The sequence below is a fragment of the Lepus europaeus genome, chromosome 9 (assembly GCF_033115175.1).
Source record: "Lepus europaeus isolate LE1 chromosome 9, mLepTim1.pri, whole genome shotgun sequence".
NCBI classification, from domain to species: domain Eukaryota; kingdom Metazoa; phylum Chordata; class Mammalia; order Lagomorpha; family Leporidae; genus Lepus; species Lepus europaeus.
Genome location: NC_084835.1, coordinates 3,427,395 through 3,454,676, shown reverse-complemented (window position 1 = coordinate 3,454,676; position 27,282 = coordinate 3,427,395). Strand labels below are relative to the sequence as shown.

At 56.5% G+C, this 27,282-nt stretch overlaps 1 protein-coding gene across 1 annotated transcript in view; it reads right to left on the bottom strand.

Moving 5' to 3' along the window:
* The window catches only part of ITPR1 (inositol 1,4,5-trisphosphate receptor type 1), a 296,007-nt gene that overhangs the window by 49,222 nt on the left and 219,503 nt on the right, over window positions 1-27,282 (bottom strand). Inside the window, exons 42-46 of the mRNA XM_062200352.1 lie at window positions 9,590-9,770; window positions 8,180-8,427; window positions 5,316-5,522; window positions 3,800-3,910; window positions 929-1,024 (exon numbers count right to left, since the gene is read on the bottom strand). Coding sequence (XP_062056336.1) covers window positions 929-1,024; window positions 3,800-3,910; window positions 5,316-5,522; window positions 8,180-8,427; window positions 9,590-9,770 — 843 coding nt within the window. The remainder of the gene's footprint in view (window positions 1-928; window positions 1,025-3,799; window positions 3,911-5,315; window positions 5,523-8,179; window positions 8,428-9,589; window positions 9,771-27,282) is intronic.

Here is a 27,282-nt window from a genome sequence, read left to right as displayed (position 1 = left end):
TCCTCTGTCCACACTCGAGAACCACAGCCCCACTGACTGGGCCACCCAGTATGCAGGCAGTTACATAACCTTGGTGAGGACGCCCAGCACCGCCTGTACACCTGCCCTGACCTCGGGGATCAAAGTCCAGGCTGCTGTTCACGTTATTTAAAGTGATTCATAAAAGGACTTTAGCCCAGCCCCAAGTGCAGACTCAGGTCACCAGGAGGCAATCACGCTTTACTGCCCTCACTTCAGTCTGTCAGTGACGGTTTACGGTTTATTGCCGAGGGGAGAGGGGAGCTGCAGAGGGCTCTGCCTTCGCCTGGTGGCCCTGTCGCTGAGAGTGGCTGATCTCATAGCTGACAGCACTGCCACTGACTGTGAATGTCACCCCTTAAGAACACATGAGATCAGGCTTTCTCTACAAATGACTCCCCAAATCAAGAGAACACACACCAGCCTCCAACGCACGTGCTTCCGGTGCCCAGACTGCTGGCACAGAGCCAAGTCCTCCCAGCAACAGCAGAAACCCAGCCACGACTGGGCAAGAATGGAGGAGCCTCCTCTGCTGCAGGTCGCACACACACTGGGCATGGCTCTAAGGGCTGCACACGCTTCTCGTCTGGACCGGGGAGCTCACCATCTGTCTATGATGGTTCACAGGGGCCAGTATCTGCCCAAAGCAACACAGCCAAAAGGGGCAGAACTGTGGACGTGAACCGGGGTCTGCTGGGCTCCCAGACGGGGGACCATGCGGGAGGGGAGCTGCATTTGTGGTCTTGTGCTGGACAACAGCTCCACGCTGTCCTGCCCTTCTCTCCCTGGCAAGGCCTGAGTCAACGCTCTCATTACACTTCTGACATGGGGACCCTTTCAGGCAGCTCAAGGCAGCAGACCTGCAGCTGGGAGCCCGCGTGGGGCCGCCACCGGGGATCCCTCTACTCACCAGCTCCTTGGGCCGCATGTTGTAAAGGATCCTCTCGGCGTTCTCGCTGTCATGCCTGCTCTCCATGATGGCCAGGAGCAGCTTGGAAGCATTGTTCTAATCGGAAAAGCAAAGGGAAAGCACATGGAGGAGTGGAACGGACAGCTGATGCTGATCAATGCACTGGCCTGGTGAACACAGCCCACGTCCTGGCCAGACACCCGGGGACATCAGCCACGGGCCAAGCCCATCAAAAGCTTTCTGCACCCAGAGAATCAGGCGCTTCTGACCAGGACGCATGTGTGCATCATCTGCAGAGGCCTAAGCATTACGCCGTGCTGTGAGCCACAGTAAGCCCTGGCAGGAGTCAGACGGAAGAACAGGCGCCGTGCGGGGCCCCTCACCCCTTGGTATCTGCTTAGCAGCTGCCCGCAGTCACTGCCCACAGCCTCCCATAACTCTCTGGAAGACTTAATGCTATGTAATCAGTTGTCGAAGTGCACTGTTTGGGAATAGCGACAAGAAAAGAAGTCTGCACAGGTCCAGCACAGAAACCATTTCCTTCCCAAGTATTTCTGATACACGGTTGGTTCAGTCGGGTTGTGGAGCCCAGGATCTGGAGGGTGCCATGACGATGACCCCATGATGACCCTGTTGTACCAACCCACAATGTCTTCTGGTGGGTGTGGTCACACACGGCCACTTGGCCTTGCAGGCTGAGGACACACGCGCTGGAGGCAATTCCTCCTGGTCATAACCCACAGCTCTGCACTCTCACCTCCTACAGCCGCTGTGAGGGCACAGCTGGGGGTAGTTAACTCATGAGTCCCCCGGCAGGGACGCCTGCCAAGCCATCATTTCTCACGACATTTGAAACAGCCACGTATGCACACCCTGGACTTCTCGGCTTGACCTCGCTGAGTCCTGGGCTACAATAATGTCTATGTCTTTCTGTGCAGCACTCAAAAGCTGGTGCTATTTTTTTCCTTGCTGGAATCTTCCCCTCCCTCCCTAAGCCTGGTCACAGCAGTTGGGTCAGGGAGCTGCCCATCACAGGGCAGACACCTCTGCCACAACCCAGAGATTACTGCAGAAGGGCACCGAAACACGGATGCAGGTACCCAAGCCATTCTCAACCGGCCTCAGGCTCACCAGGTACTCTGATCAATGTCAGTCAGGCATATAAACTGTGATCAAGTCGAGTTAAACCAAAACTTGCCAAAAGGAGTTAAAAATTGAGAAACACTGGACTGGCGCTATGGCTCAGTAGGCTAAGCTTCTACCTGTGGTGCTGGTATCCCATATGGGCACTGGTTCACATCCTGGGTGTTCCTCTTCCTATCAAGCTCTCTGCTGTAGCCCGGGAAAGCAGAAGATGGTCCAAGTGCTTGGGCTACTGCACCCAGGTAGAACACCTGGAAGTACAGCCCAGCTCCTGCTCAGTCCAGCTCTGGCCATCAAGGCCATTTGGGAATGAACCAGTGAATGGAAGACCTTTTTCTCTGTCTCTCCCTCTCTCTGTAACTCTACCTCTCAAATAAATAAAATCTTTTAAAAAAATAGTGAAACACAAAATCCCATCTTGGGGCTGGCGTTGCTGGTCAGCAGCTTAAGCTGCAGCTCGTGCTGCTGCCATCTCATATGGTTGCCTGATCGAGTCCTGGCTGCTCCACTTCTGATCCATCTCCCTGCTAATGTGCCTGGGAAAGCACCCGGAAGAAGCTCTGGGCTCCTGGTTTGAGCTTGGCACAGCCTCAGCTGTTGCAGCCATTTGGGGAGTGAACCAACAGATGGAAGATCTCGCCCATTCTTTAACTCTCCCTTTCAAATAAATGAAAAAGAGACATTAACAAAAACCCCATTTGAACCACTCTCCAATCACCTGAGTTTGGACCTCCAGCGTTAAATACTAACATAAAAACCAGTGAGTGGTATGCCCTCGGGACCTGGGTCACCACCTCCCCTAAAGGTCTTTCTTCCCTCAGAGGCCCTCAATGCAATGCATACAGAGTGGCTTTGCCAGGAGACTCTGCAGGTCTAGGCTCTTTCACACCATGCACAGGCGTGACGGGGCCACACTGCAAACGTCCCGTGCGGGGATGGTTACACAAGACCTATGTTCAGTAAGGCTGTCTCCTTTGGAAATGTCCTTGAGATATCAGCCTGGGCTGCGAGTTCAATTCTCAGAACACAGTCTTTGGATTCTTAGAGAGCCTACGGAAGCCCTCGACAGAGGGGGATTCTTGGGCACAGGTAATCTGTCACTGCCAGGAACGGCGAATCGGCTTCCCGCACACCTGGGAGGCTGACGCCCCTGGGTCACCACTCTTACCACCTGCAAACCACTGTGGGATTCATCAGGGAGTGAGACCACTTCTGGTGCTTCCTTATCAAGCATCTACCATTGAACACAAGTACAGAAAACTAGGAGGGCCTGTAGCACGTTCTCTGTCAGCGGACATCTTGTGTTAAACTCACTCGACCGACTGGCCCGTCTGCTCAGTTAGTGACAGGGGAGAACTAGCGCTGGCCTGATCCAGTGCAAACACGCTTCCTCTACAGAGGCTTGCTGGTCCAGTCCACTAACTGCCCCTTTCTCAGGTGGCTCAGATGGAAAGGAGATTCTACTGCTTCTCTGCCCGTGGCTTCCAGCTGCTGGACACTGTCTGCAGCTGTTCCCCAGCCTGGGCAATGCGACTTTGTTCCACGCGACCTGACCGTCTCACAGGACCCTTGTTTGGGAGGGAAAGACTCGCACTGGGACCACGCATTTTGCTGGACAGACACCACCTCTGCTGTTCTGTTTCACAACACTGGCCATGGCATGCGCTGGGGGCAAAACGCAGAGGTGAGCACTGCCACACGCGCAGTCTTGCTCTGCCTGCTACTTGCCTTCAGCTCCAGCACCAGGTCCATCCTCTTCTTCCCCAGAGGGTTGATGTCGTTGAGGATGAGGGCGGTGATGATGTCGATGCCATTGGACTCATGGGTGGCGATGCAGTTCTGACAAACACAGAGAGTGACAGACACGGTCGTAAATCACACGTCAAAGATCAGCAGGCTGCGGTGCGATTTCAACACCAGGCTCGCCGCTCCCAGTCACGTCTCAGGGGGAGCTGCAGATTTTCCGTGAGAAAGTGGTAAAAATAAGACAGATGAAGATCTCTGGTTTCAGAATTAACAGTAAATAGCAGGAAAGTCCCCATGCACTGGAACTGATCAAATGGTCGTGTCTAATCCACAGGGCGCGGGCTGCTGGCCTTTGTTCTTAAGGGAACACGGGGTCATGGTGTACACCAGGTTCTGGGCAGCCCCCTCTAAAAGCGTGTTCCATTCTCCCCTCAGCACTCATTTTTCATGTTTGGTACTTTTGCCAGTTTCCTGTGAATGCACACAGTATCAAAGTTAATCGCTCCCCCCACGCAGGGCTCCTCCTCGTAGCACCGTCCACTCCAGCCCACTCCTCTGAGCAGGCCTGTCGGGCAGAAATGCAAACCTGAGGAAATAAGGCAATTCACTTACACGTCAAATAAAGCCTTTCTCCCAAGCCCGCCCTAGTTCTGTGTTGTTGCTTCTTTCCATCTGCATCAGGCTGACACCACGCGCTTCATCAGGGACACAGAGAGAAAGCACAGCTACAGACGAGAGCCAGCAGGATCTGGAGTACTGGGGCCTTCGTCCTCACCACCACTGTTCCCCCAGCGAAGGTCCCAGCTCCCCAAGGACCACAGCAGCTCCACCTGCCCTGGCCTCTGCCCACTGGGTCAAGTCTGACCACTTCAAGCCTTGCCCAGCCCTCTCCAGCCAGGAAGGAGCCACATCTGGAGTCAAAATCCCTACTAACACCAATGCCAAGACTCAGTCTCCGACTCCCTGACTCAGCCATGCCTGCTCAAGAACAGAGACGCCTGAGTGAGGAGCCACGGCACCCCTCGAGAGCCGCCCTCAAAGCTACCTGGGCTTTCTCTCCCTGGACCCGGGCACTCAGATCTCAGCTCAGTGTTCCCCTGTGACTGCCAGTAGCCTCGTGGGCAGTGGCTCGTTTTTCTCCTCTGCTAGGTTCAAGCCCTCTCAGGCAGCCAGTTCTTCAATCTTTTCTAGCATTTAAGAGATCAGTCTCCAGGTTCTTACTTGGCTCCCACCTTATCGCCCCCGCAACAGGCCAGTTACTGGAGGACAATGAAACTACATTAAACCAAACCAAACCAAACCAAACCAAACCAGTGCAGGCCACGCAGAAACCGAGGCTGACCCCTGAAGTCTCGGCATGCCAAGCACCTTCTCGACTGCTGGACAGAGGCCCCTGGTTCCACTGACTCCTGACGGACAGAGACCACGTGGCCTCTGAAGCAGTCTCTGCCAACGACATTCCCGAAACACCACCCTTCTTCTTCCCACGTGTGAGTACCTGGTTCTCGTGGCACGGCCCCTGGCAGTACTCGGTCAGACTCTCCAGGGTCTGGTTGATGAGGGCCACGTTCTTCTCGTTGATGTACAGGCCGAGGAGACCCAGACCTCCCGTTGTGCTTCCGCAGATGCAGTCCAGGAACTGCAGCGTCTCACACACCAGATTGTAGTTGGTCTTGTTGCTCTGGCAACGGAGGAAGTTCTGCAGGTGGACAGTGCCCAGGTGGGGAAGACAGACAGGGAAGGAGGACAAAGTCACTCACTCTACTGTGCTGGCAGTCCCCACGTAGCTGGTGCAGCACGGCCCTCCAGTGTCACCAACCCGAGGCCTTGGGCTGCGGCATGGCATCAGCATCCTGGCCTGCTCTCCAGGGGGTCTCCAGCTGCTTTTCAGGGGAAGCAGCGCCTCCTTCAGGACTGACCCCAGACACCAAGACACTTCTGGAGCTTGCGTTTCTCCACTCACTCCTTACCCCTGCCCCCGCTCCTGCGTACTGCTCTCCCTTCAGGGGTTAAGTTCAGAGGCATGTGACACTGCCAAGGGTAGAGACCATGCTAAAGAGACGACTGTGTGGTCTGGACGGTGAGCTGGAGACAGTTCTCCTGCAAAGGGTGTAACAGGCTGGCGACAGCCCAGGGCATGGGGGGAACCTGTTTCCACCACTAAAGTGAGGGGCAAGAGTAGTGTGTGAGTGTGTGCTTGTGCGTGCATCTCCAAGGATGTGTCTTCCAGGTACTGAGGATGCCAATGGGGGTGCAGGAGCAAGGCACTTCCTCAACAAAGCAAGGAGAGCCAGGCTCAATGCCTCACAAAACAGCGAACTGCAGTGAACAGGTTTTTGTCAGATTCCAGCATCAATTCTTAAAAACAAGCAACAATTTACCACAATATTCTTTTTCTTTTTCCCCCCAAAACCTTTTATTTCAGGTATACAAACTTCATGCATTTCATAAACATAACTTGAGGACCATGGTCATTCTTCATCGCACTGTTCCACAAGGGATACAGTCATGGTAGAAAGTGGCATGTGTCACCTGGACCTGGTCATCCCACTGCTAGGAAACACTTGCATCCACTCACAGAGCGTGTGCTGGAGCTCACTGTTCACCGTGCAACGGTGGGGACAGGAATCAGCCGAAAGGCCCCTCAGCAGTGCACTAGGCACGGGAGCCGCCAGCATTAAGAGCACCGACGGCAAACACCGCATCCATTCCTGTGCACCAACATAACCTGCTCCAGGGCCAAGTAAAGAAAAAGGCAAAGAACACACGAGTGTCCATCAAACACTCCCATCCAAAGGCACAGAAGAGGACTGGCAGGCCAGAGCAGCACAGCTCTCTGTGCAAAGAAGCTCTTGTCATTGAAAACTTGCTTTCACTGAAACCTTTTTTTTCTTTCTTTCTTTCTTTTTTTTTTTTTTTTTTTTTTTGACAGGCAGAGTGGACAGTGAGAGAGAGAGACAGAGAGAAAGGTCTTCCTTTGCCGTTGGTTCACCCTCCAATGGCCGCTGCACTGTGGCTGGCGCACTGTACTGATCCTAAGGCAGGAGCCAGGCGCTTCTCCTGGTCTCCCATGGGGTACAGGGCCCAAGCGCTTGGGCCATCCTCCATTGCCTTCCCGGGCCATAGCAGAGAGCTGGCCTGGAAGAGGGGCAACCAGGATAGAATCCGGCGCCCCGACCGGGACTAGAACCCGGTGTGCTGGTGCCGCAAGGCAGAGGATTAGCCTATTGAGCCATGGCGCCGGCCTCACTGAAACCTTTGTAAAAAGGACACACTCCTATATTCTTGGCACAATTAAAGTACCTGTAACTGGCAACTGAGTTGAACACCCAACACATCATCAAATAAACATCCCTTTCCCCCACAACTTAACCTAAGTCCCTGCACTTAACAGCCATCATTGGGTCCAGGCTGAAGTGGGAGATGGACCGTGCGACTCTTCCTAGTGGCCAAGGAGCCAGAGGGCTCCCCAGGCACGTCTAGCTTGCTGCACCTCCCATGGGAAGATGGCTGGTCGGGCCTGCGCACACTAGGGTGGGGGAGGAACACTCAGGGGAGGAGCAGAAGAGGAAGGACCCTCCGAGACTGACGTTGCCACTATCGCTCCCAAGGCCTGTCTGCCTCCCGGCCCCACCACACCCCTCGCTGGTCGAGACCATCTACCTGCCTGATGACACTGGGCCACGGCTGTCACCCAGAACCAACAACAAAATGAGCACAAGGTATCTGGAGCAGTCAGTCCGTCAAAGATCTGAGCACCTGTTTGCATGACACACTGGAAGCAGCCACACAGCCCTGAGCAACAAGGACGTCATGAGTTGAGTCCGTCGTCGTGTGCGCATCGGTGTCCCTGACCCAGCCCTCATGGCACAGCACCCCCTCCCCCAGGTTGTGCTACAACCTGCAACGCAGCAGAGTGCTGCCACCAGAACTCCCCACGCCCGAGGTTTTGTCAATCTCACCTAGCTGATGCACTTGCTTACTTAGCCCTTCATCACCCATCCAACTTTAATCCGAGAACCCAGATGCCAAACTGTGGCAGGGCACCAGACACACGTGCACACGTTCCCACGCACACTAAGCAAATACACAAGGGGTCTCCATCAAGTCCATGGCAATGTGTATTACTGAAAAACTATGCACGGACGTCAAAGCATTTTTTACCAAAATGAACCTATATTTAAATTAAGTTTTCTGTGAACTTTCTGAAGTCCCCTTGCACACAGAGCAGGTGGGGGAGACTCAGGGTCCCTCTCTAGCCCTGTGGAGACAGTGGGACAATGACTGGAGGGAGGGGTGAAGAGGAGGGGAAGTGGGAGGGGGTGGGGGAAGGCCTGATTGCCCCGCCCATCTCACCTGCAGGTCTCGGTTGTGGTTTTCACACAGCAGCTGCAGGAAGCGGAGGATGGGCTGCATGATGGTGATGACAGCGCTCATCTCCAGCTCGTCCTTGGTCTTGTCGGCCGTGGCCTGTGCGCCCTCGCCTGGCTGATAGTGGTCGTCGGGGTCAGCCTCTCTCCTGAACGTGGAGAAGGCCTTCCTGGTAGCAGCGGACGCCTCCAGGAGCTGATCCCGCACCTCCTCCGTGATCTGGGTTGAGGGCTCCTTGGCTGCAAGGCAAGTGTGGGATGGCAGGTGCAGCTGTGTCCTCAGGACGGTCAGCAACCCGAGACCCCATGCTCACTACAGACCCTCCAGCCGGCTAACACTGTGAAGTTAGGGCCTCCCTCAGTCCCTGGACAGCACTAACACTGTGCGTCGGGCCCGGACTCCTGGCTCCAAGTTTTAACACTGATCTCAGCCTGCACTTGTTTAACAGGAAAAGCCAGAACGCAAGTCCAGACATCCTCACAACGCTAGGGCTCTGGGTCTCAGCTTCCTCACCTGTGCAATGGGACAGGTGAATTCTGCCTAGACAAAGTCCCTGTGAGGCTCCAAATCCTGCTCGTCACGACAACAACTGTTACAGTAACACCACTGATTAACCCTTTCCCAAGTGCCACGGCACCGTGACCCAGAACTTGGTGTGCAGTATTTCACCCAATCGTCAGACTAGCCCCAGAAGCTAATCATGGTCAGAGGGTGAGCAGAGAAGACTGGCTGGGTTCCAACACCAGCTCCCTTGGGCCCTGAGCAAGTGCATCCCATCTGTGAGCCTCAAATGGCTCAGCAATGCAGTGTGGTGACGGTAAGGAGTGTCTCACAGCAGGCACCTAGGGCATGCAGACACCCTTGTCACTCCACTCTGGACCAGGGGTGATCTCCCCCAGCCCCAGCCAGGGCACAGCTGCACTGCATGCCAACAACCTGGGCTGGGGAACAGAGGCTGCACAGGACACATCTGGCAACAAGGCAGCCTCCAGGTGTCACTAGTGCTATGGCAGAGAAGCCGAGTCCCCAACTGGGCCAGTGGGGTCCACAGATGTCAATCAACGCACTTTTGGCCTTCTCACTCCAGCCCCTTAGGCCTGGCCACACCCTTGGCCTTGGCTGACTTGACTTCTAGGGAGACTACAGACAGGAAGCTGTGACAACTCCCAAATATCTCACATGGTACAGGGAGGTCACCTGACAGGGGCCAGCTTCCTCTGACACGAAATGGGAGCCACAGGACCAGACTCTGGGTGGACCCTCAAGCTTGGCCTGGAAGAAGATGCCATGGCTCTGCAGCACAGGGCCTCAGTGAGAATCCCACCATAGCCAGGGAGGTATTCCTCTTCGTGGTGCCTGGGGAGAAGCGTGGGCATCTAGAAGCCACAGAAGAGCGCTCACCTTTCTTCCGAGATGGGGCATCCCTGTCCACCTCGTCGTCTTTCTTCTTGTTCCCCAGGTCACTGGTGTTCACTGTCACAGTCGCCTTGATTTCCTGCTGGGCCACTTTCATCCTGTCGTAAAAGACCTTGAAGAACTTTTCCGACTTCTTATCTTCAGTCAACCGGCAGAAAAAAGAATGCTGGGAGGAAACCAGAGAATCTCAGCGTGGTGAGCAATGGGCCAGACAAGCCCCACTCACGGCCCCCAAAGCACAAAGAGAACACAGCCAGCACAAAACCCACCCACACCTATGTTCAGACCATGGCTGAAAGCTGCTCTACACACACCACGGATCTCCGGGTCCCAATGCTGGAGGTGTCCCCCACGGAGCGGGTGGCCACACACACACGGCCACCATGTGCTGGGCAGACTTGGCCCCCAGCCACACCGTACACGCGACCCACAACCCTGCCAACAACGGAAATGGGACTGCCACAGGGCCAGCCACTTGTTCAAGGACATCTATGCACCCAGCTAAGTCTGGGACAGACAGAGGGGACTCAGATAGGCCATCTGCCCCAGCAGGGTTCAGGAACAGCATGGCAGGATGCATCCACAGTCAGGCGAAAAGTGTTCAGGCAATTACACGGCTCTCACAGAGCTCAGAGTGGGCATGGATGACCCTGAGCTGGCGGGATCCCAGAATCCTCGTGAAAAGGGGTGTTTGCATATCAGACCAAAGGGGACAGGTAAGGAATGGTGAGACGGAGCAGCTCAAAACCAACAGGGAGCTCGCCTCTTGCATGCGAGTTTGTTTCTGGACCCTTCACAAACGGCAGTACACAATGTTGATGGGGAAACACAATATGGTGTCTCAACTTCCCTCAAGAGGGTTTGCTTTGCACCCCTTGCAAACAACATGCTGTTGTGGATTATTTACATAAAAATATAATGTGATCATCTCCAGAGTACAACAGAGCTCCACAGGAGGCATCTCCTCCTCCCGTTTCACATCTGCTCTTTGCAAAGACAGCCCTTCCCTGCAGAAGGCAGGACAAGGCTTTGGTCCCAGAACAAAGCCCTCCACCCAGACTACCCACCGCACACCTCCACTGCCTGATTCAGCGGTCCTCAGGTGCCCCATTTCCGACCGCCAATGTGGGCCTTGGTCCCCGGCCCTCTGCCAGCCAGGGCCCCTAAGCTACCCCGCCTTACACTGCTCTGGGTGTCCACCAGGCTCTTCTGGGTCATGCTGTTCCTCTGGGTCTCAGTCCTTCTTACATACAACACAGGAGCTGTCCTTCCCACCTGTGCTCCCGAGATCCAACCTCTTCCCTCCAGCCACTGCCAAACACCAGCACTACCTCCCCCACAACCTGCCTTATCATTCGGGTCTCACTGAGTCCTCAGAGACTCCCGCTCTGGAACCAAGCTCAAGCCTTGAGGGTCCTCTACTGCCCCTGCCTGCCTTTCATTCTCATTTAAGTTTTCTAATATCCATCCACCTACCCATCTACCATCTACCTATCCATCCATCCATCCATCCATCCACCTACCATCTACCACCTATCCATCCATCCATCCATCCATCCACCTAACACCTACCACCTACCATCTACCTATCCATCCATCCATCTACCTATCACCTACCATCTACCTATCCATCCATCCATCTACCTATCACCTATCCATCCATCCATCCACCTACCATCTACCTATCCATCCATCCATCCATCCATCCACCTACCATCTACCACCTACCTATCCATCCATCCATCCACCTACCATCTATCACCTACCTATCCATCCATCCACCTACCCATCTACCACCTACCTATCCATCCATCCACCCACCTACCCATCTACCATCTACCTATCCATCCATCCATCCACCTACCCATCTACCACCTACCTATCCATCCATCCATCCACCTACCATCTACCACCTACCTATCCATCCAACCATCCACCTACCCATCCATCCATCCACCCACCTACCATCTACCATCTACCTATCCATCCATCCACCTATCCACCTATCCATTTATGCATCCACCAACTTACCCATCAACCCACCCACCTATCTACCCACCCACCATTTCTTGTGCATCTGACATGAGCTGGATCCACTTCGTGAGCTACAGAGACACAATGGGTCGTGAGCAGAGAGGGGCCCAGGCCCTCTGCTCATGAAACTGGGAGCTCCATGAATAAAAGTCACAGCACTCAATACACATCCTGATCTACCTAGTGACCGACACTTAGTGCCAACGCCTGCTCCCGGGGCCATTTCTGGCTCTTCCCGTGGGAAGAGGGGGGGTGCTATCTTGTGGTCTCAGCCCTGTGGCCACTGCTTCAGGGAGGCCACCCCTAAAGCTGCTCCCTAAGCTAACTGCTTGTCCTCATGTGCCCTGCTGGCCTCTCCTCACAGCAGCGAAGGCCCCTGGTTCACCAGTGCTTCGTGTGGCTGCCCTGGGAAGGTAGGCTCCTCTCCTGTCCAGTTTATAGCTGCCCCAAGCACCTGGGAGGCCCCACAGACAGAAGCCCTCCATGGCTCTTTGACAGGAGAGCGACTGTAGCCCAACCTTCACGGCCCCTCCCAACAGATTCCCCCGATCAGAGCCTTCTCTTCAGTGGGTGTGACAGAAGTAAACCCCTAAAGAAATTACATCTGGGAAGTTTCTCAAATATGAGACTAACAGACAAACACAATGGGGCAAATGGGGAAGAAGAACCCGAGACCCACAGCTGCCAGAGTATGGTGACCAAATTTTCCACCAAGACGAGCCAGGCAACACCTCACCCACAGCCCAGAGGGGAGGGATGGGCTACTCGCTACAGCTGCAGGACAGCGCTCGGGACAGCCTGCTGCGAGCCACACCTCCTGAGGGTCAGCTGGGTCACCAAGGGATGTCAGTGGACACAGTCGGGGCCCCACGTGTGCTCCTGCAGTGGCCGGGAGATTACTGTGCACGACCTGAGCCAGGCCTCAGTCACTCACTCAAAAGAGATGAAGCAGCTCTAGCAAGAACATACTCGATAAAATCAGAGTGCACAGCTGGGTCCAGAAGACAAGGCTGGGCCTGGAAAACCAGAATCCGAGAGGGTGGGGACTGGAGGCTGGGAAGGGGCCATCAGGGAGGCTGTGGTGTGGCACCCAGCACTGCGCAAGCTGACAGGAGGGGCCTATTGGTTACGCTGCTCAGATGGACAGGAGGAACCTGACCGGTGTTCCCAGTGACAGACACTGCTCTTTACAGAGGGGTCCACAGGCAGCAGTTCCCCTGACCGCCTGGTCTGAACACTCTGGGACCACGGCCAAGCCGTCAGCCTCTGAACCGCTGAGAAAGGGCCCCCAGGGTGCAGGCCAAGTGCTCGGCACCACCACTCCTCCCACCCCCTCCACTGCACTATTTTGTGTTTCTCAGACCACCACCCTGAAGGCTGGCCTGTGAGGCGCTGGGGCTGCAGCTTCAGCTCAACCACTTACTACTGGCAAGTGTCACCTTGGAAAGGGACAGTCTCTGATACAGGAGCGTCCTCATCTACAAAATGGACATGGCAACAGCACCTCCTGGTGCTCACAGAGGCCGGATGAGCCGTCACAGCAGCAGGCAGTCCACATGTACTGACCACTGAGAGGTCCCGGGGCCCCAGGCAAGGCCCACACAGCATCACACAAAACCTGCTGTGTCCTTAGGGCCATGATGCCCCTGCAGGAGATGGAAGGGGCTGCAGGCAGCAGCCACCTCACACTCCTGAATGAACCAGAGAAGGCAGCTGGAATGCCCAGGTGCCAACACGCAGAGCACCAAGCCAGGTGTGGCTCAGGGGTCAGCCCCGACAGAGGGCAGCCTGGCCTTCCCCAGGGACCCCAAGACTCTGTCGGGTGCCGGACGTACACAGCAGGGGGAGGGCAATGCAAGTGAAGAATCAAGACACGGCCCTCCTCTGAGGGTGGGCGAGGGGGGAAGCAAGGCTGAGGGAAGGGTTCTCAGCGAGGGGCTTGGGCACAGCTGTGGCTGTGGGGATGTTCACCTGCCCTCTCTGCTGCTGGGTGCCTGGCAGACTTGGGGAATGCAAAGCCCTGCACCCACACCTGTTTACTCAACTCCTCCCGAACAGGCAGTCCTCGCAGGGAGAGGGAGGAGCCCTGAGGGACCCAGGACCATGGCCCTCCAGCTTCCACCGGCCACGGGCCTGCTCCTCTCCCTGACCCTGCTGGACTCGGTTCCACAGACACAGTGGTACAAGAGACCCTGGTGCCCTCAGACATGCCTGTCCAGCCCCAGAACCTGTGTGTCCCATTACAAGGCAGACGGGAGGGAAAGTGGCCAACACGGCAGGGGCTGCTCATGGCCTGACCTTAAACCACCACGAGCACAGACTGCTCAGAAGGGTCCCTGTAATCACAGGGTCCTTCAAAGTGGAACGGGAGGTATGGGGGGCACAGCATGCAAGGGACCCGACTCCTCCTGTGGCTGAACCTGAAGACAGAGGATGGGGCCTTGAGCTAAGGTGGGTAGATGGCCCCCAGAAACCAAGAAAGGTCTGGACACCTCCAGGAGGAACCCAGCCCTGCTGGCTGCGTAGGACTGGCACCGAACCTGGGACATAATACATTTGGTCACTTTTAGCTACTAAGTTGTAGCAACTGTCACAGCAGCTATAGACAGCTACAACAGCAGGGATACAAACCTTGGTCAAGCCTAACCAAGCCTACACTCAAAATCAACACTCATGACTGTACCCAGTCACTTCAGCAAGTTCACAGAAAATGCATCCTATGAAAAAAATAGGAATGGGTTTTTAAAGATTTTTGACACCAAAATAAGATAAACTTTTAGTTCCATTTTCCCACAAACTTTGTGAAATGGCCCCTTATATCAATCGCATCATCATAAAAACAGAGGGGAAAAAAGCTCACTTTGGTCCCAGAGAGCTGGGGGATTGGGCACCGCTCCAGACCAGGGGCCACCTCTGGAGGCTGGCTGCCACTGTCCATCCCTGGACACCCTGTCCACTCCCCTCTGGTTCCCCACAGGGCATGTCTGATGCAAAGCTTTTCCAGACACTGTCAACACCGTCTGGGCAGACGGCCAAGAAGACATCACCTGTCAGGAAGCTGCCCAGGTACAGGACAGGGCTTCGAGCGCTCGGGGACTTGAGCAGGGCCTGGTGCACAGTGGCAGCCACGCTGCAGACCTGGGGAAGGGTGGGGCGCAGGCTTCTTTTCCCGGTTTCCAGAGGTCACAGCACCAGTTAGAGGATTTGAGAAAGGGGTTGAGGGAGAAAAATCTCTGGTTGGGACACAGACCCGGGGAAGGCAGGTCAAGAAGGAAAGTACCACTCCCACTCCACCCCCCCCCCCACAAGCCATCCAAAAATAAAGGGCTAGATAAGCTGTGAGCGCCAAGGGCCACGGGGCTCCCAGAACACGCACCTACCTACACACCTGCATGGCCACGAGACCACTCTCAGGTGAGATGCCCTTTGTGGCAGCTCAGCTCCAGGACAGGTCCTGGCAAAAACCACAGGTTGCTGGAGCCTTGGGGGAGTGGCAAGCCCAGAGCTTCAGCACAGCTGGGGGTCCTGATTCCCCCCCAGGGAAAGCCTCTGGAGCAAGGTGGTGAGGCAATCAGACAGGATTCTCCACCTGACCTCCAGGTAAGGCACTGCCCTGACAGCAGGGCCCAGGATGCTCCCTGCACGTGGTCGCTTATCTGCTGCGGAATGTGTCAGGTTTCAGGCCAAGTGCAAGAATTTTAAAAATGCAGCCGCTGGGCAGTGAGCCAACATCTCCTCCAGGAGGCTTCTGGGTTTGCTTTTCACACCAGCCCCGGGGCAGGGGTGTTGTCTCTGGGACTCCGGAGCCATTTCAGCCCCACAACTCTGTATGCCAGTTTGGCCTTCCTCACACAGAGGCTCTGGGGTGATGAAGGGGTGACACAGGGATGGTGGTGGTCACCCAAGTGTCAAGTCTCCACCTGAGATTAATGGGAAATCCGTGCCTTCTGGGACACGATCTCTGGATCACATTACAGAGGCACCAGAGTGCCAGGCCCTGTCTGAGTGCCCTACACCATCTTCTTCAGCCCTCCCCACTACCCCCCGAGGTGGGCGTGACATGGCACCCACTTCACTGATGAGAAAACCCAGGCACAGGGGTGGTCAGCTACTCTCCAAGCCCTGCAGCTGGTGAGGGGAGGCGATACCAGATGCTGTCCTCGCTCTCACCCTCCCTGCTCTGCGGAAACACCTGAGCAAGGGCCCATCATGCTCGCCAAAGACCTAGGCTTTGTATGAGCTGCCCTCCTCTCTTACTCCCACACCTCTCAAAGACATAAACCCAGGCTACCACACAGTGCAGGGCCACGTGTCGGGTGCACGAGTGAGCACACAACGCTGAACACGTTCGCTAACAGGGGCCCCCAAACCACCACCTGTGCCTGGGCCAGGGGTCAAACAAAAGCCTTGTCATTCAGTGACTGCTCTGGGTCTGAGTCCTTTTCCTAGAAACCAGTGATAGCAATCAAAATTCAAACATCCAGAGCCATGGATTAGGTAATCAAACACCTGACCTGGTTAGGCATGGTGCCCTGGGGAAGCGGGCCTTCCGGAACCTGCGTCCCAGCTTGGCCGCCTCCATAACCAGGCACGTGACCCTGGACGACTTACTCGGCCTCACCTGGGCCCTGGGCCCCGCCTTGTCCTCAACCGTGGAAGCTGGGAGCCCAGGAAGGCTGCAGGCAGGAAAGCACAAGTGTGACTCCTAGCGAAACGCAGGGTGCTGCTGGAACCGGACACAGCAAGCCCCTTCCAGCAGAGAGGAGACCAGTGGGCCAGCAATGACTGCGTGTCACGTGATGACCAAAGTCTGGTCGACGAAGAAAAACAGATCCAGCCAGTCCTGGTGGGTCAAGATGGCCTCTGGACTGACAGTAGGAGCTGTCCCAACACAGGAAGTTAAAAAAGAACCTGGCTGGAATTTCACTAGCTCTAGGAACCACTTGGATTTCTGTCGCCATAGGGATAAATATTTTGCTCCTCTTTCTCAAAGCCCAATACACCCCAGGGCAGAATTCAGGCCGGTGTGGTGTCAGATCCTCGGCTGAGATACAGTCCAGGTCTTCCAGCAGGAACTGTTTCCCATTATTTTCAGTCATTCTTGATTGTATGAGAAGGTCTGTGTATGAAAACGGTATGTTAATTACCAAACAAGCATTCGGTTTACACTGTCACCCACTCGAAGAGGCAGAGTGTCTCCCAGGTTTGAGGGCTTTCAAGTGGAGCTCTCAGTTTACCAACCTCAGGGGCTGCCTGCTGCCTCCACGTGCTCAGAAATACAGGAAACCTCTACCACGTGGAGGCAAGGAAGCGAGGGCGCGGAAACACATCCACGCTCCCACTTCCTCTTCCAAAGGGAGCTCCTCCCTGGCGCACACGGCACGTCACTTTCCAGCCGCCAGGCCAGGTGTGGACGGGGGTCATCCTTGCTGCTCCTGACGAGGTGGGGATGAGGAGAGCTTTACTCAGTCAGTCTACTCGCTGGACTTGGCCAAGGGCCTGAGCGCCAAGGCCAAGAGGCGGATCTTCAGGATACTTTTCAGGGTGAATTCATGCACTTTCCAGCAATCAGCAAGGCCAACCTGCTCCCCGTGCCTCTCCTTTTCTGCCCTGAACACCAGCACTTGCTGGAACGCTCCGCCTGGTCTCCCAAGCACACTAGTTCCCTGTACGAACCAGGGTGCCTATGGTTCACACACAGTCATCAACAATCGCGCAACCAACAAACTGTACTTTTCTAAAAAAAATGAAGGCGGCGTCACTGTACAAAGCTCTGATGGCACAGTGAAGCTGTCGGTGCGCAGTCTCCATCAGCACACAGACTGCCCAGGGGCTCAAGAACCCAGTGTGAGGACACTGCTGGGTTCAGCAATGACGCCTCTGACCGGTGCCCCGGGCCCTGTGGTTTGTGGGGCTGTACTGGCGCCACCACCTGAGTCTTCCAACCACAGCCATGAGGAGGAAGATGGAAAGCATCTAGGGAGAAACACACAGAAGACAAGGGACAGGCGACCTCAGAAAAAAGTGAAACCCAATCGTACACTATGACCCTGAAGATTCACCCACAGAGAAAGGGACCACGGAGGGACCTCCGCGGTGACCTGGCGGGGAGCAGGAAGCTGTTCTGCTGACTCTTCCATTTGGCCCTGCAGCTAAGATGCTGCCCGAGATGCCCACATTCCACACTGGAGGGCCTGGGTTCGAGTCTTGGTCCACTTCCAATGTCAGCCTCTGGGGCGAACACCCACCCTGCTAGACAGCAGTGACAGCTCAAGTACTTGGGTTCCTGCCACCCGGGGGACACTCGGATTCAGCTGATTCCTGGCTTCAGCCTGGCATGGCTCTGGCTGTTGCAGGCATCTGGGGAGTGAACTGATGGAGGAAGATCTCTGTCTTTCTGCCTTACAAATGAATTAAATAAAAATAAGCAAATAAATACAAAGTCACTCGAAAGCCAAAGCGGGTTTGGTTAGCTCTCAGGGGAGAGCGCGCTGGAGTCCAGGACGGTTACTCCTGGGGAAAAGTGCAACCACCATCCTTTAGAACCGAGGGCCAGCGGCTGTGGAGGGCACTCTCCGTGACTGCTCCGGGACTCCACAGCACGTGGCTTCAGGCGGCTTGTGAGAAACCCTCGGGGCCCATCCTGGCCCGTGCACTCTGGCTGCAGGGTCTGTGGGCGGCGGGGAGCACCTGGAGGCCTGCTTCCTGCAGCTCCAGGCTGCATCACGAGACCTACAAAGAACCACGCCAGAGGGCCTTGGGAAAGCATCAGCAAGGAGGCGCTCGGGCAAGCCCTGACTCACCAGCAGGGAAGAGGGCCCGTGCTGGAGACCCGCAAGTGCGCACACCCTGCTCCTCCCACGCCCCATGGGGCCGACCTCTCGCAGGCCCAGCCAGAGTCGGAGGAGCTGGTCTTCAGAGCTAACACCTCAGGTCCTGTTTCCATTCTGGGGGCACTCGATCAACACCGACTGACTTCTGCTGCCTCCAGAGCTCCCTGGCTCCCAGGGAACGCACCTGGAAGTCTGGACCCGTGCCAGCAGCCACCCCCAGTCCACCCGTTTGCGTGTCTCCAGTCAAGGGCTCTGCACATGCTGCACCCTTCTCAAGGTGCCCGTGCACGGACAGGGGTCTGCACAGGGCATTTATCACCTTCCTCCTGGGCTTCAGGAGGTGTGGGCGGTGAGCACGAGAACCACCCGAGAGGCCTGCGGGGCAGAGCACAGGAGAGCACACAGGTGAGAGCCCACAGCACCTGTCCTGCCAGAGGGATATGGGCCCAGCCACAGCTCACACCTGTGACAAGTCCACTGGACCGTACAATCCAAAGAAAAATAAACCCTGGCCCACCAGGGGACAGAACACAGCTCACAAATAGCTGACCATCCACCACAGAGAGCACCTCCTAGAGAGAGCACCCCCAGTCAGCCCCAGCTGCCCCAGCCACAGCCCGAGGCTGGCCCCCAGTGGACACACTCTGGGAATTCCAACGTCCCAACCCTGCAGGCCTGGTTCCTGTGTGTGGGCTGGTCAGGTAACATCCATGGGGCCGTGGAGGCGGGCAGATGAAATTACACGCGGCTCTGGAAGCACTGCTGGGGATCACAGCGAGACCCAAGCCGGGCTCCGCCAGCCAACCCGGTGCCCTTTAGAAGCACTGACTAGGGGCTGGCAGGGTCCGTGGGGTCACCTGACCCGGTTCCCTCCTGATGACAGGCGCATTACCACGGGCAGGCAGTCGCCTCTGGTCCCCACCCCCTGCTGTGCTCCCCCAGCCCCGGCTGACCTCCCTGCTCCCCAGCAGCCTGGGGGCATCTGCAGGGACACTCCCAGCTCTCCTCGCTGGGCTCAGCCTCAGGGGCAGCTCCGGAGTGAAGGAGTGAAGCCGTCCCTGAGCAGCCCACAGGGCCCAGCTGCCTTCCCACAGGATGGAAGCTCCTCCAGGGTGGTCACCACTGCTAATCCTCACTGTGAATCAGTGAGCAGGGATCCCGAAGGAGGCAGAGTTGTGGGAAAACTCCCACCGAGCACGGCGCAGCATCCACGGCAGCTGTGGTTTTGCTCAGCGACCAGATTCTATATGAGTGCTCAACCGTGTGCTGGCGGCGGGGGGTGGGACGCAGCTGGTTGGAGACGGTGCAACCTCCCCCAGGCCCCTGGTGCAGACCCTCAGCCCGGCTGGCTCACCACCTGCCTGCTGGCTGTGGAGCAGAAGGAAAGGTCTTTGTGGTTACCTCGCTTCAGGACCCATCTCCCTCCCAGACGCCACCACAGCAGGCTCGGGTGGCAAGGAGGCTCAACCAACATGTTTCCCAACTAGCACCTGGCAGGACAAGCAAAGGGCCCGTGACCCGGGCCTCTCCGTGAGGACAGTGGACAAGTGCAGAAGGCGTCCTCAGGGGCAGGGCCTTCCCTGCGCACAGCAGAGCTGGGGCAGTGACCTCAGGTCGGACCCGGGTCGGGAGCGTGGGGCGCCCCAGACATCCCCAGGGCAGAAGCAAGCTGTGGGCGTCTCCGAGGAGCGCCTCCACCACAAGGCGGACTCGCCTGGAAGATCTCCAAAGGGAAAGTCCCTCCCACTGCTCAGAAGGGAAGAAGTGACCGCCTGGGTCTGGAATCCGGGCTGCCTCATGCACACGTCTCTAACAGAAGCTGACGGGGCGGGCTGCCGGCTCTGCCCTGCCGGCGGAACTGCACAACACTGGGCTGGGCAAGGGTGGGTTTGGCTTTTTAAAAAAATGTGAAACCCGTTCTCAAGGAACTCCTCCTTCGGAGACCTCCCTGCACACCTTCAGCATCTCTGCCCAGCAGGGAAGCAAGGGATTGCTCACGGCTGCCTCGGCTACCTGCGGCCACCAGCGGCTGGGTGCAGGCGGGTGTCCCCGGGGCAGTCGGGTTCTCGTAGGGCTCCCTAGGCCTCCCTGCCCAGAATCTGGGAGCAGCCACGTTTTAACAAAGTGCAGGCTGAGTAACTGCAACCTGCAGCCTTCAGGTGATGGGAGTTGTCTGAGCTCCAGGAGCTGTCACTGAGAGACACGGCCGCTCCTGTTTTCCTGTGCGTCGCTCTGACAACAGACCAGAGGACTCAGGGGAGCCATCAGGCTGCCCGGGGTGGGGGCAGAGGGAGGAGAGGAGAACCACACACACCCCTGCCTCCAGGGTTCAACCCAACCCTGGAGAGGGGAGAGAACACAGTGACCAGGCCCCGATACAGAGGACTGGTAGTGAAACCTAACAGGAAAAGCGACAGCGGACAGGGGAGACAATGCACCTCAGGACAGAGCTCATGGGACGGACAGGGAAAATATCCTGTTTCCGGAGACAGCTCCAAGAATCGTGCGTGGGCCTGAGAAACAGGGAAGCTTATGGGCTGGAAAAAAAAAAAAAAGAAATAAAAAAGAAGGGGTGGGGAGGAAAGAGTGCAGGAAGGGGGAGTGAGTTCCCTGAGCGACAGAGGGATTGAAAACACCATGGCAACAGCTCAGCCCACCTATGGCCACCCACCCAGAGCCAGATTCCCCCTGACGCAGGCATGGAGGGCAAGCTGGTCTCCAGCACCTTGGAAGGTATGCAGAGCAGAGCCTCTGCAGCCCCTGCCGGCGGCTCCCGCCCGAGCAGCCTGCCAGCGCGGGGGTAGGATATAAATAGGAGTTACATAACGTCTCTCTGTTGACTCCCGTGCTTCCCAAACACACAGCTCGACCTTGGCCCTCCCCGCTTCGCCTCAGCCTGCTGGTGAGGACTTGAATCTGCTCAGGAGTCATCGCAGAGGTTAAGCAGCAGGATAGAGATCTCCAAGGTCAGGGCCCTCAGGACAGCCCAAGGCAGGAGCCCTCAGAGTCCAGTCCTCCTCGAGGATACAAGAAAAATAAAGCAGCTATGTAGAAGTCAGGTGAGCAATCTGGGGCCTCCTCCCTGAACACTTCCTGATGAAAATTAAGTAGTGAATTTAACACCCAAGAGCAAAGACCCGTGAACAAGGCACATTCGATTTTCCAAAGGAAGCTGAAGTTGTATTTATGCCTGTGGAAATATATAAAATTAAAGATAACTGTTTCTAAATCCCCACTCAGGCTCAACCCGTTATCTTTTTCCTTCTTAACAAAGACAGACAGTAAGTGCTCAGTGGGGGCAAAGGGTCGTCTCCCTGAAGACACTGACATCAAGGACCCCCACAAAGGAAACGCGAGCCAAGGGCCCAGAGCTGGCCAGACCTACAGTGCCTGTCGGGGCGCAGCACAGACTCGCCCAAGGGCCGCGTGCTTCTCTGACTCTGTGAAGCTGAGCTGACTCCGACTGCTCACCTAACCTGCTGGTGTCACCAAACGCTTTTAAAAGCTGTTGCCATGGAGATACTTCCAGAAACCTACCACGGGCTGGGGATCCAACGTATTGGCCTCGAACAGCTCCCTCTGAGTCTGAGAAGGTGAGTTTGACCCTTGGCAGCAAGGGTCCCGGACACAAATGTCCCCTTGTCAGTCACAAAGCAAAGGCTGCGGGGGACGGGGCTCCGCCTCACCAGAGTATTCAGACTCTACAGGGCTGTCAACACATCTGTGAACACAGCAAGATTCATCGTGCAGTGTCCAAGGGGCCGGCAGTGAGGGTCGCTGCAGCTGGCGCTCTGACCACAAGACTTCCTTTCTAGCAGAACTAGTGGGAGTCAAATTTAACAAGGCACAAACTTGGACAGAGAACTGGGCATCCACCATGAGCAGCCCTGCACCACGCTCATTGGCCACTACACCATTCCAAGTGTCCACGCAGCACCCAAAGCGACCAGAGCAAGAGTATATTGTGGGCGCGGCTTTAAGAAGGTCAAGAATCTCCCAGCAGACCTCTGGTGACCCACTACAAACTCTCGTCTAACCTGGGAGAGACACACTCAGCACGGCATGGTCCAGAAGCCGCACTTCCTGCCCCAACCCCTGGCCTGTGGTCATGGTGCTGAGGCCTGTCCCTCACCCCAGTGCACCAGCCCTGTTGCCCATCCTCTTCCTGGTCCCCATGGAGGAAAACCAGTCCTTGCTCTGTGGTTCGCGCAGCGGGGGTCTGGCAGGCACCGGCTCGACTCCACGTGCCTGTGCAGCAACGTTGCCTGGTAACAAATGTAGAAACACACGGGGAAAACTGTATGTGACAATACACAGCCTCCGCGCAGCAGCTGATAACCGAGGGAGTGTTAAAACACCATGTTCTCTTCACACTTGGGCTTCTGGTGTGAAAATAAAATTAAATGGGATACTTCCTCTTGTAAACACAAGCCAGGCATACAACTCACACACATAACCGCTCACTGGAAATAGTAGAGGGGTTTGCGACAGCGAAACACAGGGCCACCCAGCTTCCACGCCCCCCTTAAAGATGAATTCCCAAAAACCTGAAGTAACAGAACAGAGCAAGAGCTGTTCCGACAAGTGGGACCAGCTCACTTCCAACTAGGAAAGGCAGCTCACGAGGACAGGAGCAGAAACTGAGAACAGTTCACTCTGTCATGGAGCTGAAGGGCTCCTTTGGTGTGGTTTGTAATGTACCCTTAAGATCCACCGCGGGGGCCAGCACCCTGGAGCGGCAGGCTAAGCCACTGTCCACGGCACCAGCACCCCAAATTCAGCGCTGGGTTGAGCCTTATCTGCTCAGCTCCAATCCAGCTTCCTGCTCGTGAGACTGGGAAGGTGACCAATGACAGTCCAAGCACTTGGACCCCTACCACCCACGGGTGACACCTGGATGGAGTTCGTGGCTGCTGGCTTCAACCTGGCCCAGCCCTGGCCATTGCGACCATTTAGGGGAGTGAATCAGATGATGGGATTTCGCTCTCTGTTTCTGTGATGCTCTATTCAAACAAATAAATCTTTACATAAGTGAAACTCAGTGGATAGCCAGGTGTGACTCCACTTCTTCGATCCAACAAGCAGCACAGCTGACTCCTACCCCAACCATAACAAGATGGACACTGCTCTCAGGGAGGCGGCACCCAAGTAAGAAGTGGTACGCTCCCATGGACACATGCAGCCCGGGGTGGGGGCAATCAGGAGACTTCTGAGGGACCCCGATCTGTAGGTAAACCCCAACTCTGGAGAACCACAGGACAATTCCCTTCAGGCTGTCCCACGGGGCCAAAATACAGTGCCCAGGAACACGCACAGCAGTAGGATCTTGAAAAAGGCAACATGTCTCTCCTCCCCCTCCCTTCACATGTACACACACACATGCATACGTGCATACTCAACAGCAAGGACTGGGGTCCTGGGAGACCGTACTCGGCATCTGGGAGCAAAACTGGGCGAGAGCTGAGCCCCAGGAAGCCCCACCCTCTGTCCAGGCAGAGACGGTCCTTCAGATGTGAGCACCAAAGAACTCTCCCCAGGGCCCGAGCACAAGAGAAGCCTCGTCTCCAGGGAGCGGGAGCTCCACGTGGCCTTGCTGCTGCCAGCCTTCACAGATCTGCCTGTGGGACGCATCGTCTGGATTTGTCAAATGAGGTACCCAGCCTGCAAGTAGCCATCTCTCAGGCTCCCTGCTCCGTCACTCAACAAAGCACAGCCACTGACCCTTGCCCCACCTGTCTGAGGACCAGGAGAGCAGGCTACCTGCCGGACAGGGCCCACCACCCACGTGAGCAACAGAAAGCAAAGCCACAAATTCTGATTTGCCCAGCTCAGAGAAGCATGGGTGTCGCCACCTCCCTGCGTGAGAAACGGGGAAGCTTCTCATGGGTGGGGGCAGGTCCGAGAGGCTGAGCGAGCAGCCTGAACTGTGCCCACTGCCAGACCACTGTGCAGGGTGGACCAGACCAGGCAGAGGCCACTGGCCTGGCTCCCAGCCCCGAGCACTGCTCCTACGACTGGCGAAAGTCGCTGTGAGAAATACAGGGAGACAGGCCCTCCAGCGTCTCTGGTGGGCCAGGGTTACCCCTCCCAAATGATACTATCTCCCTCCCAGCCCCGAGGAAGGCACCCTGTGACATAGCAATCGCCACCACCGATGCATCCTTACGCTGCCCATGCTTGTGTGTGTGTCGGGGGGGGGGGGGGCACTAGGTTCTCTCAGAGGACTCATCATAGCCAGGTGCCCAGGAGCGGACTGGGCCTGGCCTTGGGAGGGGCTGCATGCCTGGGTCAATGGGACAGGGAACAGACACACAGGTCCCCACCCCAGCTCCCTCAGGGAGTGGACAGGCAGGAAATCGTCCTCCTGTGGCTGCTCTATGCGAAGACCCTACACCCAGAAAGCCTCTGTGCCTAGGGTTAGGATCCTGCATGTGAGAAGCCTTAACCAATACATCAACTCCTGAGCAACTAGAATAAAATGAGGAACTAGAGCTGCCATTGAGGAACAAACACGCAGGGTCCAGCACCATGGTGAGCACTACAGGCCGCCAGGCAGGGCTGTCCACCCCGGCTCATCACTTGGGGAGATCTCTCCAGGGCTCCCGGGTGCAGACACACGTGGTCTGCATGCCTGAGGGTCAACCCTGCACACTCCGAGGCAGCCATCACCTGCCCTGCCCCTGGGAGCTAGAGGAACCCTCCAGGGAGCGGGCATTCCTTCAGGGCTTGGGCAGCCTGCCAGGCAAAGGGTAGGAAGGCATGTCTCCCATGAGCAAGCAGAGCCACCTGGACCACAGCACGGCTGGGCCTTGCAAGCACACGGGTGCGGGTGCAGGTGCAGGAGGATGGGCGGAGGGAGGCCGTGGGAAAGCCGGGTGGACACAACAGGCAGGATGCCAGGACCTTGCATATGCCGGCAACAGACTCAGTCCTTCACCAAAGGTGTCAGGATGGTGAGAGAGGTGGTCAGGTTCCTGTTCAGGGATTCCCCTGGCAAAGGTGGGAGGCAGGGGCCTCAGCACGGAGACAGCCAGCTGCACCCAGGCTCTGCACACAGGGGACACCGTTGACTCCACAGGCCCATGATCGGGCCCACTGTGAGTCCACAGACCCCCAGATCCCTGGCTGTTAAACCCTGCCAAGTACGACGGGCAGAGCATGAGTTCCTGGTGAAAGGCAGGCAGACGAGATGGAGGACTTCAACTTATGCAAGGAGACTGGCAGTGGGACTCCACTGAGCCAAACAGGAGGACCAGAGGCAGACAGAGTGTGTGTGTGGGGTGGGGGCGGTAGTGTGCCTGTGGTCATGGTAACTCAGAGGCTTTGGGAGCACTGGCTGTTAATGGCGGCAGCGGGATGCCTTGGGAGTGAGTAAGGTCACGAGGCAGAACCAGAGAGAAGAGAAGCAAGTTGCAAACCAGGTTCCTGGGGGCCAGATGTACTAAGGGTAAGCCTATGTGGCCAAGGGGACCCTGTATTTATCTCTAGGAAAACTTCCGAAGGAGGCACAGAAAACAGCCCAGCATTGCACCATGAGGAAGTGACTAACCTAGGAATTTGTCGCTCACGGGCAGGACGCTGGGAGAGGCTCCGGCACCCCACGCCTGGACTCTCAGGCATCTACACACAATTCCCGAAGGAATGCCCTGCCCTGCCCTATCCTGCCCTGCCTTCCAAACAGCCCTGAAGAGGGAGGGGGAGGGCATGGCAGCAAGGGACACCTTCCACAGGGAATTCCACCTGCTCAGCAAACCAGCACACAGAGTGACCTTTTATCCCCAACCCCCATTTACTAGCCAAGGTGTGGGGAAAGTATCCTGGGACGCAGGATAATGCTCACCTGATGCATGTTCACCTAAAACCCGTCACTGCCTTGCTAGGGAATGAGGAATGCAGAAAAAGGGAACAGCCACGGCTTGTTCCCATCAACAGCTGAGTATACAGGAAGCTGGGATTAGAGACCCAGATGCTAGCACACATTCAGCCTCCATGAGCCGGGCAGTCTCTGTGGCAGCAACTCAACCCCGCACCACAACAGCAGCTATAGCCAGAATTGTGTCCCAATAAAGCTTTATTTATAAACACAGCAGGCTGGCAGGATTCAGCCCTGGGGCCATCCTTGGCCAATCTCTAAACATAGCAGAAGGTTACAGAGCAGAATCTGATGCCGGCGTGGCAGCTGGCAAGAGGAAGTCTGGCCTCTGAGGTCATTAAGGCAAGCTGGGGGTGGGTACACTGACCTCCTGTTTGACCCAGAGGAAGAAACAGCCATGGGCAAACAGTGCACCTGCTACAGGCCCAAAGGGGTTCAGGCAAAGTCAGGCTGGAAGTAGGCCACCTTCACGTCTTCTCTTTCCTCTCCCTGGGCTCTTCCATCACATTTGAGAGGCCATGGAGAACCTGAGGTTCCCCCTGACGCCATCTCCATACAGACATGAATCGCAGCTTACAGGCGGGGTGGTAAGGGAGAACAGAACACGTGGCCTCCACAGATCGCCCCGCCCCACGCTGCCCCTCCCACAGCTCACTGGCAAGGCCTCAAGAGCAGACTCCTGAAGGGGCCACGTGCTATCAGCAAAGGAGAAGGAGCCCTGCTGGTCTCCAGTTCCTGAACAGAGAGCAGCCAGGACACACACTCCCCCGAGGACATGTGCGGTGAGGATCCACAACCAGGGAAGCTGATGGCACTCCCGAGGATCTCTTGACCTGGACTGCAGAAGTGTGGGGTCAGGCAGCCATGCACTACCCAGTGTCCATGGTACGTGGACTGAGCCAGGGAACGGCCACCTTCCCAGGCATCCGGTATGCGCC